At 27.9% G+C, this 14,985-nt stretch overlaps 2 protein-coding genes and 1 long non-coding RNA gene across 4 annotated transcripts; 1 reads left to right on the forward strand and 2 right to left on the reverse strand.

Annotated features, from left to right (window-relative positions):
• Positions 1–3,895: 3,895 nt before the first annotated feature.
• LOC120358061 lies at positions 3,896–5,338 on the reverse strand. Its single transcript, XR_005575018.1, has 2 exons — positions 5,204–5,338; positions 3,896–4,350 (listed from the first exon to the last, which is right to left on the reverse strand). It is a non-coding gene; the product is annotated as an uncharacterized LOC120358061 (long non-coding RNA).
• Positions 5,339–5,520: 182 nt separating this feature from the next.
• Positions 5,521–10,879, forward strand: LOC105203832 (circadian clock-controlled protein daywake). 2 transcript variants are annotated; one of them, XM_011172746.3, is made up of 5 exons: positions 5,521–5,978; positions 7,393–7,526; positions 7,829–8,001; positions 9,642–9,850; positions 10,113–10,879. In XM_011172746.3, exons 1-5 carry the CDS (start codon positions 5,909–5,911, stop codon positions 10,262–10,264), a joined length of 738 nt encoding a protein of 245 aa, XP_011171048.1. In that variant the 5' UTR covers positions 5,521–5,908; the 3' UTR covers positions 10,265–10,879. The 2 variants fall into 2 exon arrangements, with proteins under 2 accessions (XP_011171048.1, XP_039306597.1); XM_039450663.1 differs by lacking the exon at positions 5,521–5,978 and adding an exon at positions 6,193–6,268.
• A 156-nt stretch (positions 10,880–11,035) lies between these two features.
• LOC105203833 (circadian clock-controlled protein daywake) lies at positions 11,036–14,758 on the reverse strand. The gene is made up of 5 exons (XM_011172747.3): positions 14,525–14,758; positions 12,683–12,769; positions 12,336–12,602; positions 11,938–12,096; positions 11,036–11,565 (listed from the first exon to the last, which is right to left on the reverse strand). The coding sequence occupies exons 1-5, from the start codon at positions 14,595–14,597 to the stop codon at positions 11,417–11,419; spliced, it is 735 nt and encodes a 244-aa protein (XP_011171049.1). The 5' UTR covers positions 14,598–14,758; the 3' UTR covers positions 11,036–11,416.
• Positions 14,759–14,985: the final 227 nt, after the last annotated feature.

Here is a 14,985-nt window from a genome sequence, read left to right on the forward strand (position 1 = left end):
GCATTTTTAAAAGTAAATAAATTATTTGTTTAAATTATTTATTTGATTTAAACAAATAATTATTTAATTCAAAAAAAGTATTAATAGAAAAGTAAAATATAATTTAGTTCTGGTTTTAAAAATATATTTCTTTCATTTAAATAAAAACTGCCTCGCACAATCAAATCGTTTGTTTAATTCTAATAAAAGAAACAACCAAAAAATTTCTTCAAGTCAAAGAAACTTTTCTTTAACCGTATAGCAGTGCACGAACTTCTTTAGTCAAACAAATATTTTCTTACTCAAACAAACTTTTCTCTGACTGTACAAGAAATAACTTTTAAACTTATTGATTTTGAGCGCAGTTTTAATTTTTAAATCTTATGTTTGTGTTACAGTAATCATCGTAGCTTCGTGACTGATTAACTCCGCTCGTTGCGCATCGGGTCGCTGAGTCAGTAATCAATTTTCTTTTTATATTTCATTGTTTTACAAATGTCCTGCAAGAGTTCAAAGCATAATATTATCGCGCAATCGTATCCGCATTTTTGTTAGTATGTCGTTAGTGTGCCAGGAGCGTTATAGGAAAAATAATACCGGCATGGCCGCTTCAAGTTCCTCTCTGCTATAAGTAAATGAATAGGTCGCCTGCAAATAGATAACCATAATACACTTGTGCTCTAAAGGTAATCGGCTTGCTTTACATTCGGAGATTTCTTAGAAATCACTTTCTAATGACCAGATTCTAATAATTTTCAATAGAAAATTAATTTTATGAATAAAAGAAATAAACATTTATAAATAGTATTTATTATATTTATCATATACACAAATAATTTTTGTTTTAATTAATTTATTTGAATTAATAAGTATATGTTATTTTAATATTTAGTATATTTAAAAATATATACCTTAGTATGGTTCATTGCGTTTATTTTTGAAACGTTTAATAAAGTATATTAATATTTAATGTATGTTATTCGTCTTTAAAAAACACATTTAAATAAATTTAGAACATTAATTATAAAACAAATATGAACATATTTTAAATTTATTTTATTTTTTTCATAATTATTTAATTATTATAAGTTTCATTATGCATTATACATTGTGTATTATAATTTTATGCAATACGTTATGTAAATGGAAAATTTTCGTTGCTTTCGATTTGCGGTATTACTTTCTAGGTCACATGTTACGTAACGTTTACTTAATCGAGAAATCAAATAAATTTTAATAGGAAATTATACAATTAACGAGAACGATTTCTACTGTCAGTAATAAATTTACTCAGCATTTTTGTGTAATTATATTTATGTAAATATATTCTTGAATATTTATAAGTGTAAGTTTATATCTCAGACACAGTTGTAACTTGTATTGGAGAGATATGATTAAAAAAACGAAATGTTTTAATTTATTTAAGAATTGCATAAAATACTTTTTAAGACGAAATTAATATTATTGTTACGTCCAGCCTTAAAAGGAAAAAGTAGTTTTGGAAAGTCAACTTGGAATTTTGGTAAGGTAGGGAACGACGTAACAAAAACTTTATCTCCTAGCCGTATTATAGATTTGTACGACACAAGGGCAAACGCACTTATGACTCCGAAAATGAGTCAACGTGTCGTAAAACCCTATAACGCCTTTTCGAGAGTCGTGCGATTATATAGTCACACAAAAAAGAAAAAATGTCCGAGAGATTAGACCCATGTATCCCTATGCATCTGATCTTTTTAACTATTGAACCTAGCGCGAACTGATTTCTGGAGAAATGCGAGGAGGGTTAATTTGAGGGAATTAAATAATTTTTAATATTTAGGGTTTCTTGTAAATTAATATAACATATATTCTATGATTATGGTACATGATAAAAGCTTAGATCTATAAAGCTTATTATAATTTAGTTTGCCGTGTTTTGTAAATGAATTTGATCGACGTATTCTATTATCATAATGGCTATATTGATTTTAAACATTGTTTACTGGAATTTTTATGTTGGTATTCAGAAGAATATTTTTATAGATTTTGCCATGTTATATATTTAATATAAGAGTAATTTGTAAGATCTAAATATGTATTTCAAAACTCTAAGAGTATGTACTAGATATGTACAAATATGTGTAATTAATAACCGTATTTTATTAACTTGATATATCAGAAGGAGACGGGATTAATTTAATTCATTTATGATTACTAAGGAGGGAGGGAAGAAATTGTAAAAGGAATCTGTAGGGACGAGGTATTGGAAGGGATGGTCGGGAACAAACAGATGTATTTCATCTTGCGTGTCTAAGAAGCAAACTATAGAAAACAGGACGTCTAAATTTACGTAGGCATTTAAAGAAAATTTAGAGAGAAAATCAGAAATTATTTTAAATGAAAATTGCACTATTAATTTGAAGAGAAAATTTTGATATCAACAATAATAATAATATTTTAAGCGAGGAGATGGAATATGAACTTTTGTGATTACTTATTAGCGATCGATTCTTAGTTACTTGAATGACAAATTGAAGAAAAAAAGCAAGAAAAGAAAAGAATGAGTGACTTATTTATGGTAGTAGAGAAATGACGCTTTCTGACTCTTGGAAGTTGCTAATAGAAAACGATCTTGAAACTAAACAATTTTGCGTATATACAAAGGTCGTGGTTGAAATTCTCAGGTACAGATTATAACCACTGAGTCAAATAGCTGGAACGATGAAGGGCTTAAGTCGTCAGGCACAATTTTGAATAAGAAATCTTGAGAATTAGAAGTTGAAAATAATGCGTACAGAGTCGAAATCTTGAGGTGTTAGAGAGTTTGAGAGTTAACGTCATTGCTCACAGCTTTGAGTTAGAACTTTGAGGAGTTAAGCGCTTGGAAGTGCTTGGGACTTGGACATTTTATAGGGCTTGGAAAAGAGCGTAGAATTGATCAAATGGGCGAGATAAAGATTTGATTAGTGGAAACTTTTGTGATATGTTATTTTTATCTCATTTCAAAAATTTGATCTGTTCGTTGGTTTATTCACCAACGCTCTTTTGCTGTGATATATCATCTTTTTAGATGATCTTTCATTGATTAATTCTCCGTCTTCCCCAATTTTTTTTTAATACTAAGAGGAACTTAAATCACCCAATTGCTCAAGAAATTCCTTATTAATCGATTTTTTCATTTTGCTAAAATTATAAACTCAATTTCTTGTATCATTTATTTGCTTCGGAATTTCGTATCGTTCGTTTGCTTTCTATACCGTGAGTTTCTCTTTAAGGTATACACTTGAACAAATAAAGCCAGAGCCATAAATTTTAATTTATAATTTTGATATTTTTTGTCCAACATCTTGACTCAATTAGCGTCGGATTTAGATAAAAATTAGGTTTTCTTCAGATTCTGGTGTTACTCGTTTTTACGATTCATTGCATTAGAATAACCAAATATTGATCTCGATTCTGTCAATATACGATTTCTCCTTGTATTTTTCATCTTATTGTTTCGGATATGACATTTGAGAGTCGTATTTCTCAGGAACAAAATTTTTTCACGCTGTCGCGTTTTCCCTCTGATAAGACGAGAAATATTCGTTATTTGTGAAAAGAGAAATTGTGGTGTTCCTTGAGCATAACATTATATTAAAATTTCAAAACGTTGACCGTGTAGTTTCTAAGAAAAGAGAAGTTTAAGTTATAGTTTCATAAATGGCATATTATATCAAGTGTATATTAAATGATTAATGTATTATTTTATTTTTTAAATGTTTTGCTGTATATAAAATTTTTATGAATAGTTATAGCAAATCTTCTTACATGCCCTTGCAAAAATCCCACTCCATTCTTCATGCAGTTTTTTCGTGTACAAACAAAGAGCTGACGGAATAAAGATGAAGTGCTTATGAATTAAAGATGAGTCTTAATGCAGTAAAAAAAAATATAATGGAAAATGTTTTCTTTATTTTTAATTTTTTTTCTAAATTCTTTCATAAAAATTTATTTAAAAATTATACGTTTATACGTTTAAAGGTTTTGCTAAGAATCACATAAAGGTAAAAATCTTTTTCTAATACAATATTATCTTATATTATTAAAGGACGTTAATTTATATTATAAATGTTCATAATGATACATAGCAAATCACATATTCGTTTTACCAAAATCTCATTGCATAATGCAATCGGCTTAATTGCAGTCGAATGCAAATCACTCGTTACATCATACAGAATACGCTATATTCTTACTGCGTTGCGTCCACAACTGCACTTTATTAACGTGGACCTGTTGTTTACATTGCATGTACAATTGTTGTCTTCGTGAACCATCTTCGCAATTTTGCAGTTTCGCAGTTTCGCAGTTTCGCAGTTTCAAATCAAGAACCAAGCGTTCTATTCACTAGAAATAAAAGAAAAAGTTATTTACATGATTTTTGTAATTCTCTCTGTAAATCGCTTTTGTGTAAAAGTAAAATGCTTCTTGTATAAATTGCAATAAAAACATTTTATTATATAATTTACTAAAATAAATGGAGTTTAAGATAAAAATGGAATAAATTTATAATTTTTAAAAAGTTACATAAAGCATTATTTATAGAGAATTAATTAAGCATAACTTAAGAAAATTTCTTAATGTAAAACACTCGCAAAATTCACCAAATATTGATTTTATTGAAAAATATTTTAAATAAATTTGTAAGAAACATTTTAACAATTTCTGTTTCAAATAAAACTGTTTCCAAGATTAAAGGATTGATTTTATTTTACTTTTAATGTGATAACATGAAACTCTTCTTATACAACTTTCTAGTCGTTTTTGTGTGAAAATAGTAAACCAAGGGAAAATAAAATAATCAAGGGACTATACGTTACATTCTATATAGAAATGAATAAAAGATAGCAGATCATAAGAAAATTTAAAGTTTCAAGGTTACTTCAATCAACTCTGATTAATTGTAATTGATGATTCACTTAATTGTTCAGGTAGCAAGCTGACATTATTTTCTAAACAACATACAATGTGCTTATAAAAAATTTACAAAATAAATCTAGAAACTAATGATTATATAAATATTTTATAAATATTTACTGCAATATTTCATAAATATTTTTATAAATTTAAATTGAATAAACCATAAAAGTTTATTATGAAGCATAAAAATATTCATAAAATATTATTATATTTTTAAATAAATATATAATATTTTTAAATAAAATAGTAATAAATATTCATAAATGTTTGTTATAAATACCGTGTGCTGTCTAGGTTATTACTATTTTGACTAAAAACGACAATAAGTAATATCTATCAATTGATGGAAGTGTGCCTTATGTCTCCTATTGTTTAATATTTTAGATTGCCAACTAAAAATATTTTGCAATCAGAGATTAATTTATATACACATTCGCATTTGATATGTTTAATGCTTATTTTCTTCAGTCTACATTTTTTGTAGGAAAAACTGTACGTAAAACGTCCGTTTGTGGATGCAATATGCTTTCGACACGCCGCTGTAGATTTCTCATTATGCGAGTGTGCGGCGATCGATGATTTATACTTTTTACGTGGGGGACACCATCGCATATCTTTCAAAGTACTTTCGTCTCGCCGTTCTCAGTCTGAGTAAGACTCGTCTGCTGTTGCAGACGACGAAGAAGGCGCAGGTGCATGCATGTTGCAGTAGTGAAAGTATCCGCGAGTGCAGCTACGATCTGCCGTCTGTCAATGCCCTCTCTTTCATAGTCAGTCCGATTCTAACGGCGCCGTTTATCGCGCGATTCAAGTCCTCAGTCGAATTCGCCATCGTGCCCGGTGATCCTCGATTGCTATAAGATCCTTGTGTTCAACTTTACCTAAAGATACGATTGAAGTAGCAACGATTGCAATAGTCCCGATAATCGAAACTTTCGCGAAACTTTCGTCTTCATCGTCGACATCGCGGTTGTACTGAAAAATTATGACCAAGAGGCTGCGGGCCATCCTCCTCCTTGTCGGTTGTACGGCAACTCTCTCCTCTAACGTCAACCGTGAGTAATCAAAATATTTTCTGCGAATTTGACGATATCTTTTACGTCTTCTGAATATTCAGTTATCATTGTGTTTAAATCAAATTTGAATACGTAAGAATAATGAATAAGTATAAATCTAAAAGTATAAATGGCATATCGTGGAAAAAAATTTCAGTGAGAGATTGAATTTGTATCTGTTCATTAAGAGTTTTAACGATAGTTTTATTGTTCATAAAGAATTTTAGTGATGGTTACGTTGTTTGGAAGCAGTTTGCATTATCTGACAAATCCTTCGCTGACAATAAAATGTAAAAACACTTAAAAACTAATGGAAACGTTTGAGATTATGCCATTAAACGTCACTTAAACACTTTATAATCGTGAATGTCTCATAAACAGTTGCATGTCTTAGTATTTATCTCATAAATAATTCAATAAACTTTTTAAAATTCAGTGAAACATCTATTTAAGTAAACTTCACATAAACAATTAATAAACTTACAATTTTTACTGGGATTAATGGTTTGCAATTAATTATCGCCAAGAAATCCAATTGTATCTGAAGAAATAAGTGAATTGACTGTAAACAGTAATATCCATAAAAAAAACCTCAAATAATTGAACACAATGTATGATTTTAAGAAATCATGAAATTATTCAATTGTTTCGTATATTATAATAACCGAAATACTTTTTATGATAATAATAAAAACGTTTATTCAAATTACTTGTAATGGTCTACGCACAATTGTGCCGCATTGTCAGAAAGGCCGGATCTTCGTTTCCGTAGAGAATACGATGTTGTAATCAAATGTTGAAAGTACAGCATAAACGTAAAACTTTCATTTAAATTCGATAAATTTGTCATATTAATGATTTAAAACTATTGTGAATATTCATTTGATTTAAAACTATTGTGAATATTCATTTGCCGTATTTACGTTATAAAAACTGAAATTTAGTCCCAAAAAACTTCCCCAAAAAAAGATGCAAAGTAATGTAGAACACATTATGTGTAATAAGTGTATGAATATGCATGTGTACACGCGTATGTGAAGTGTTCTAATTATGCAATTCGCTGTACTCTGGACTAATAGTTTTTTTCCACGCAATTTTGCAAAGCATTAGAAAAAACGGAAAAAGAGCACTTGATATAAGTAACCTCTTGCAGCTGTACCAATTTGCAATACTTATTCTTCAAGCTGCATTTTTGTCACGAGATAGTATACTTTCACTTTTAACGCGACTAGAGTTTAACGCTTTTTATACATTGACGCTTTTACTTATATGATCTAGAACGTTAAATTTCTCCTGCTTAATGGAAAATAAGTGGTACTCGAAGAACACGTAATTACTTCACATTTGGAACAATACGACTGAATAACATACTTTGAGGTAATTTACAGTATGTATAATAGCATTTTACTCGTAGCCGAATATGTGAAGCAATGTTCCAAAAGCGATCCAAAGCTGGTAACTTGTTTGATCGGTGCTCTGCATCATCTGCGACCTTATTTGAGCGTCGGAATTCCCGAAATTGAGTTACCTGCGGTAGAACCGTTCCGTGTAAGTTCAAAATTAGAAAAATGTTTTAAAAATTAAAAACTGCACGAACAATATTATATGTACTGTTGCACTTATTTAATTAATCAGTAGGTTTCTTTCAGAAACATTTTAAATAAAAAATTGCGATTGTTATGAACTTATAGCGTTTTGCTGTTACATTAAAAAAAAAAATTTGACAATCTCGTAGACTTAAAATCAGACCTAATAAATCGTGTTACGCAACGTACGATACAGAAATATAAAGTAAATATTTCAATTTACGCAATTTTACATTCACTACTATATTTTATCTTCCCCTACAGATGGACGAACTGACTCTCTCTCTGACAGGTGGTTCGAACGGTTATAAGATTCAGTTACGGGACCTTTATATAAAAGGAGCGAGTAACTTTTCGGTGGAGGATATCAAACTGGGCTCACCCTTCCAAGCAGTTATACGAATGCCGGCCCTTATATTAGACGCGCATTATTCCAGGTACTTGAATTTGGTAACTATTAAGATTAAAAGAAGAATATACAAGTCATACGAAGTAGAAGAGAATCATCAATACCGACATTGCTCTTCTAAAAGAACAGCTCCTTATTTCTTACACATTAAACATTGCAAATTAATATTGATAAAAACATGTTCTGCTTAAATAATTAAAACAAAAAGTATTTAATAATTTACACATTTGTGGACTTTTTATACATAAAATTTGTTAAAAACAAATTAAAAGTAAGAATGAAAATGTGCTACTCTTTTTTGTAAATTTTTTTAAACAATGAGCATATTATTAATAACACTAAATTATTTTACATGTCTTACATTTTTGTTGCCTTATAAATCTGTTTTATTTTTCTGTTTCTTACGTTTCTTGCAATGCAGTTTTTGAAATAGTATTGGTATAAAGTAAACTTTCACATTTGTCGATAAGATGGGCTATAAAACAATAAAAATTAGAATAGAATATAAACAGCATTATGAAATCCATTTATTAAATTAATAAACTAATCTGCTTTTATTATTATTTTTGCGCTATATACTGCGTCTTGTAGAACAGCATGAAGTATTTGCATAAATCGGCAAAAAAAACGTTTCACATTGAAGTGAAAGGCTCGTAGGAATCCTTGTATACATTAACTTGTAATTATTTCGTATAGATGACTCATGTGAAAGGAAAAAAAAAGAAAATGTGATATTACAGCCTACTATGTCGGTTTTAGAGCTCATTTTGTCAGACGCTCATTTTTGTTTATTTTACAATACTGTACTTGTATTTCTAGTTTTAATTTAAAAAAATATAACTCAAAACCAACTGATATATTGATAACGCAAGTTTTTTCTATAAATTAATTTTTTTTATAAATACTTCAATAAGTACATTGTAAAAAATATTACGCAGTAATGATATTATAAATTAACAAAAATTTTACATTAACTGTAAAAAATGATATATTATTACGCGACAATTTTCTCAAAATAAAATTTCTAAATAATACTTGTACAAAGTTAGACAAATCTATATTTGAGATATAAATACTTTATAATTGATTCAAAAACTGTTTGATTCTTTATTTAAAATTTTGCCATGCTAAATATTTAATATTTCACGTTGCAATACTTCTACATTATAATTTTGAAATAATTATGCTTTATAAGCATATATGTGGTTTAATTTTACTTTATGTATATTTCAACACGTTTTATACGTAATAGAGCTAAAATATTTTTTTTTAATTATTAAAAAACTTCTTTTCAAATTTATTTTGCAAATATATATCATCATATTATTTTGGTTAAGCAAAAATACCGTTTCGAATTTAATTGCGCAAACAGTTATTACTACTTCATAAAAGATAAATATTTTTACTACTATTTTCATAAATATACATAACTGCAGATTATAATTTTTAGAAATACTTTGTCATATATTTTAATAAATATTGTCTTATCACAAAATCTCTACATATATATTGAAGGAAAAGTTATACATATATCTATTTGGAAATAGTATTCGTTTTATAAGCAATAAAAACTTTGATAATAAATAATAAAAGATATAACTTGTATTATTTTATCTTTCTACATTTAAGCAACACATACTTTATTTCATTGAATTAAAATTTTTATAGTTCCGGCGTATTAATAATTTTACCCGCAAGTGGAAACGGTACGTTCCATGCGCGTTTCGGAGATGCTAGAGCACTAGTCAGAGGAACAGTCTCGACGAAGTCACGAGAAGGAAAGTCATATTTAAACGTTGACAACCTTGACGTCGTACTCGCTGTGAAAAACCTACAAATGCGAGTCAGCAAGATCTTCAACAACAATCGAATACTCAGTGAGAAAATCCTACAAACATAGTCTATAATTATTCACAAAATACACAAATAGAATTTTTAAAAAGCGTTATAAACTTGTAGCATTAATAATACTATTAATAATAAATATGTTATTAAAACATATAGCTCTCTCCCTCTCTTTACAAAATTTAATATAATTACACGTTAACTCTTTCAATTAATGTGCAATAATAATAAATATTATTCTACTTTTAATAATTTATTATTATCATTAAATTATCTCTTTATTAATTTTTGTAGCCGAGGCAATCAATCTCTTCCTTCGAGAAAATGGGCAAGAAGTATTGAAATTGATGGAGCCGCAGCTGAAGAAGAAGCTATCGGCACTCTTTGCTGGCATTGTTAACCAACTGCTGCGACACGTGCCACTGGACACGTTCCTTATACCTTGAAACGTTTATGTTATATCTTCATTAGTTACCATTAGATTCTTATTATTGAAATTAATGATAAATTTTGAACATGCACGGGACTTAAGTAACGCGTAATAGCGTAAAAAATGATTTGTTAAACATTCTTCTAATTAAAACAAACAAAAATATGTAGACAATATGTGGACACGCATTTAAGTTGCTTTTCAATTTTTAAGTAGCAGATTTATTTTATTTTATTAATGTGTTTTAAGATTTCTTTTAATATTTAGATATTTTCTAAAGAAAGAAAATAAATAACACGCAATTAAAAAATTGTCAATTTTATAGACAAAGTTTATATCAACAAAAACGAAATTTTAAACACATAATTAAATGTAGGACGACATACAATTAAATTCCAGGCTAATAAATAACTGTTGTTAAATTTTCTTAAAGAAGTATGTTGTAAACGTAATTGTTGCTTATATCATATTAAAATAGTAATATATAAATCGTTATCATGTTAAGTTTCAAATACGGTATTACAGATTTAGCGCACAAATGGAATTAGTGGTTATAAAAATAGAATAAGATAAATGTATTTTTTATCATATATAAATGTATGATAAAAATCAATTACATTGGTTTTCTTTATATATTTGTTTATTTCACAAATTGTTATCTACTGCGTTCTACGTAACATAAACAAATTAAATGAAATTATGCATAGACCAATAATAATTTAGAAGAAGGTTTTCAAGAGTATTAAAAATTAGTCGGGAAAATCATAAATTAAATTTATATATCTGATACTTACTTCTTATTTTGATATTTATTACGTCTGTGCTTTACATAAACAATCACTAGTGAAAATAGCAATAACATAATAACAGTAACAAAGATAAAAATGTTTACACGTTACCTAATATATAATTATATATTGAACTCGCTATTCTCGCACGATTCACACGCATGTCGACGTCGTATAAATCTAAATAACATTATTAGGAGTACGCACGGTGAAAGAAGAAAAAACTTATTACGCCGGGATGTTCACAGATTTTTAATAAAAAAATTTTAGTTACTTTCGACTTTAAGCAGTCGCTCAAAATATTCCAAATTCAGCGCCCCTTTGATCATACTACGCTATGTACGTATCATAGCAGAAAAAGAAACGCATTTTCAAGGGTCTCAAGGGAACGTCTTCGAAAAAGATACTTTTGAGAATATACTATTAAGGACCTCAGTAACATGTTCATCCCAGTTCTTTGCAAGCATTGGCAGCATCTGACGATACAAGGTCGGCCAATATTCGTTAACGAATTTTAAGGCGGCATCGGCTGAAAGTGAAAATTCATAACAATCAGTAACGGTTGTGAGAATCACGTAACGAAGTATGTCTACGCGTGAAAAGGTAAAATTATTCGTAATCAGTATTATGTGACAAAGGATTACGGTATGTATCAAAGTTTCTCATCGAACAATTATCAAAAAATTGCTGAAGTGATATAACAAAACAATTATGGATAATAAAGCAGGTAGTCACAATAAGAGTAAAAAAACATATAATATTTTACATCCAGTACTCCTTTTTGTATCTCACGTACAAAAAAGTTAATTTTCCTTATTTGTGGAAATATGAAAATATATCAAGTATAGAATATATATACATATATAATATTTTTGAGGGAATTTAATATGCATATACTTACTGAGTTCGTTGTTACCATTGAACATATCACTAAACCAGACATTCATTTTTCCGATTTCCGGATTTAGATAGAAATGTTCGATTGTCCATCTATCGTTAGCTACCCCACCTTCTACTATCCACGAGCCTTTAACATCTTCCATGCTAATATTGAACGTTCCTATTGCGAAAGACAATAAGACAATATTAAGCTAATAATATTTATTTGTTGCGTGACTAATTAATATCTCACAGAATTTAAATCTGACAAGACTAGGTAATATAGTACAAAAAAATTTGGAATTAGTAAATATAAATATAATTTATGTAAACATAATAATGCTTAAATTAAAATTTTTTTTGTTTTATTTACAATATTTTAAATAGAAATATTGTTAGAATTAAAAACAATTTATATACCTTCGCCACCCATGTGGAACGCTTTCACAGTTCCATCCGCCTTGAAATTACCCTCCATAAGCGCCTTTGGCAGAGCGAAATCAAACTCCAATTTGAAGAAATTGTCAGAATAATATGGTCTTACAGCTAAGAATTCAATCTTCGCAAGTCCGTAGGTGTTAACATTTTTGACTGTTACATCTAATTTTATGTCTTCAGCTTCGTACAAGATTCTTTCCTCTTCGGTAAAGTACGGATCCAAAACTGGCACACCGATATCCGGAATACCTTCCGGAAAAAATTAAAGCTAGAGTAAAGATATTATGATATATTAACGTAAATACAATATTATTATCCATTTTTAATACCTGGGACGAATTTCGGCCACGCTTCTATTACTGCTGCTTTTAAGCAAGACGCATAGTCATCTGCATCATGCTTGCAGGTTGTGACAGCTGCGTAAGATGTATATAAATATATTAATAATAGTAATAATATTAAATATACTAATATAATTTTAAATATTATTATATACTACTTATTGTCAATAATAAAATTCCATCCAAAATCTGTCCACCAACTGTTCATTACTCGGATAATGTTTTCAATATTATTTTTATTAATTGCTTCATAATTTTAAAATTTAATTCTAATACTTAATTTTATTATTTAATTAAAATATATTTATCATTATAGGTTAATATAATAGAATTTCGCACAAATTGATTTATGAAATCTTATACCTAAGCTTTAAAATTATTGTGATTAACGTTAATAAAGTCTTTTTTTTCCTCATTAATGAAAGTCGCCGTAAAGTGCACTGATCAATACAAAATTATGAATTTTTGTAAAATTGATAATTTTGTATAAAAAACATTTTATTTAGTATTTTGTTTAAAATAAGAAAAATTACTTTTGGAATTGACATATTTTAGTAGTTAAACATGCAAAAAGAAAGATAAATGTTCAAAATTATTTAATTACTTTCTGCCCAACCGTAAAAATAAGTCTAATAAGAAAAAAAATCACAAAAAAGAATAAAAATGTTTATATAGAAATAGTTTTATTATGATTTTTTTTTCAAGATGTATTTACCCAGAAATAATTTCTAGATCCAGTGCATTACTCTATGTATTATAAAATAAGATTGATATAGAGACAATCATTATTAAGAAAATAATATTTTGTTCTTGTAAGGATTATAATAGAAAAATTCTTAAATTTAGAAGAAAATGATTTCAATGCTGTGTCATTACTCTCTATTCTAAAGATTTAGATATAGACAATAAAAATTTCTGACAATCTTTTATATAATATCTTTATATAACAATAGGTTAACTTGAAAAAAATTTTTTTTAATCTTTTTTATTTTTTTATTTGCTTTAATCTAATTTTCTTTATTATAATGTATGCCCTTTTTGTCAATTTCTTGAAACTAGTTATCAATTCTGGATGGATAATATATAAAAAAGCAAAATTGAAAATAATTTTATTAGACTATCAAAACAGTTATGTTGAACCACTCAACTGGTTAGTGGAATGTCAAAACTTTTTGCAGCTTCTGTCATCATCACTTTTATGATCGAATAAAATTATTTTTAGATCTATATCCAGCTAAAATTTTAAATACTTTAGTGCAATTTTTTACTTCAACGTTGTAAAATGACAATAATTTTTATTTTTGCGATTCATTTTGAAATAGTATATAAATCTCTCAAAAATTAAAGTAATAGCTATATATTACTTAATTATGTGTATATTTCGTTAACATTTCAACTATTAAGCAAATAATTTAGTTAATAATTAAATCAAATAAATGAATTTTTTTAATACATAAAAACTGTTTTTTTATATAAAATTTTTACATATATCAAGAACTTTGTATAATTATAACGGGGAATAAGTATCATAAAATAATAACGTCTATCACTAGCAAATTATCAAACAAATTTTTATATTACATGGAAAATAAGTATCATAACCGTTTGTAAAAATTGAAAGATAATGCACACATTTTTATTCGCACACTAGAAAATAATATCCAAAATTATTATCATATAAATATTAATATGCTTGAAATTAATAATAAATTTTCCTATTAACTGCTTTTTGATAGAATTGACATTAAATGCAAAAATTAATTAAACTTGAAATTATAGAAAAAACTATTAGATCAAAGAAAGGAATAGGTAATTAAACAAAAAACTTACGAAGCTCTATTTCTTGAGCCGCAGCGAGCACAAACGCGGTAGCACAGAATAGGGCAAGTGTGCAGAACGACATTCTGCTTAGTTAAAAATCCCAAATGCTAGCTTGACCAATTATAAACATTCGGTTTATATAGTTTCCTAACCCAAGGACTCGGTAAAGATACGTTGTAAAATTGCATGTCATTAAACACGTGAGAGGCGAGAAACAACTGCAGGAGTTGATCAGCGACGGTAAATTAAAATGCTTATGCGACAGCTCCGGGAAATGTACATATTTTTATTTTATTTAATGCATTTCCAGTAAATGGTTGAGAAAACAAAGGAGTTGGCTACTTAATAATCAGTATTGTGTACTAAAATTTAATAATTTTATTTATGAAAATGTTGTTTCATAGATTCTAGGCTTACAGATATACAATATTTATTACTTAGAACGTGATCTATAAAAATGTGATGACATT

This window comes from Solenopsis invicta, chromosome 6 (genome assembly GCF_016802725.1).
Source record: "Solenopsis invicta isolate M01_SB chromosome 6, UNIL_Sinv_3.0, whole genome shotgun sequence".
NCBI lineage: Eukaryota > Metazoa > Arthropoda > Insecta > Hymenoptera > Formicidae > Solenopsis > Solenopsis invicta.

Bases quoted from the DNA above. Each gene is read 5' to 3' on its own strand.
- LOC105203832 (XM_011172746.3), top strand. From the start codon at position 5,909: ATGACCAAGAGGCTGCGGGCCATCCTCCTCCTTGTCGGTTGTACGGCA. The intron at 5,979-7,392 runs GTGAGTAATCAA...TTTTACTCGTAG, and splicing joins TCTCTCCTCTAACGTCAACC to CCGAATATGTGAAGCAATGT. The intron at 9,851-10,112 runs GTGAGAAAATCC...TAATTTTTGTAG, and splicing joins CAACAACAATCGAATACTCA to CCGAGGCAATCAATCTCTTC.
- LOC105203833 (XM_011172747.3), bottom strand. From the start codon at position 14,597: ATGTCGTTCTGCACACTTGCCCTATTCTGTGCTACCGCGTTTGTGCTC. The intron at 12,603-12,682 runs GTATTAAAAATG...TTTTTCCGGAAG, and splicing joins GTGGCCGAAATTCGTCCCAG to GTATTCCGGATATCGGTGTG. The intron at 12,097-12,335 runs GTATATAAATTG...CTTTCGCAATAG, and splicing joins GTTCCACATGGGTGGCGAAG to GAACGTTCAATATTAGCATG.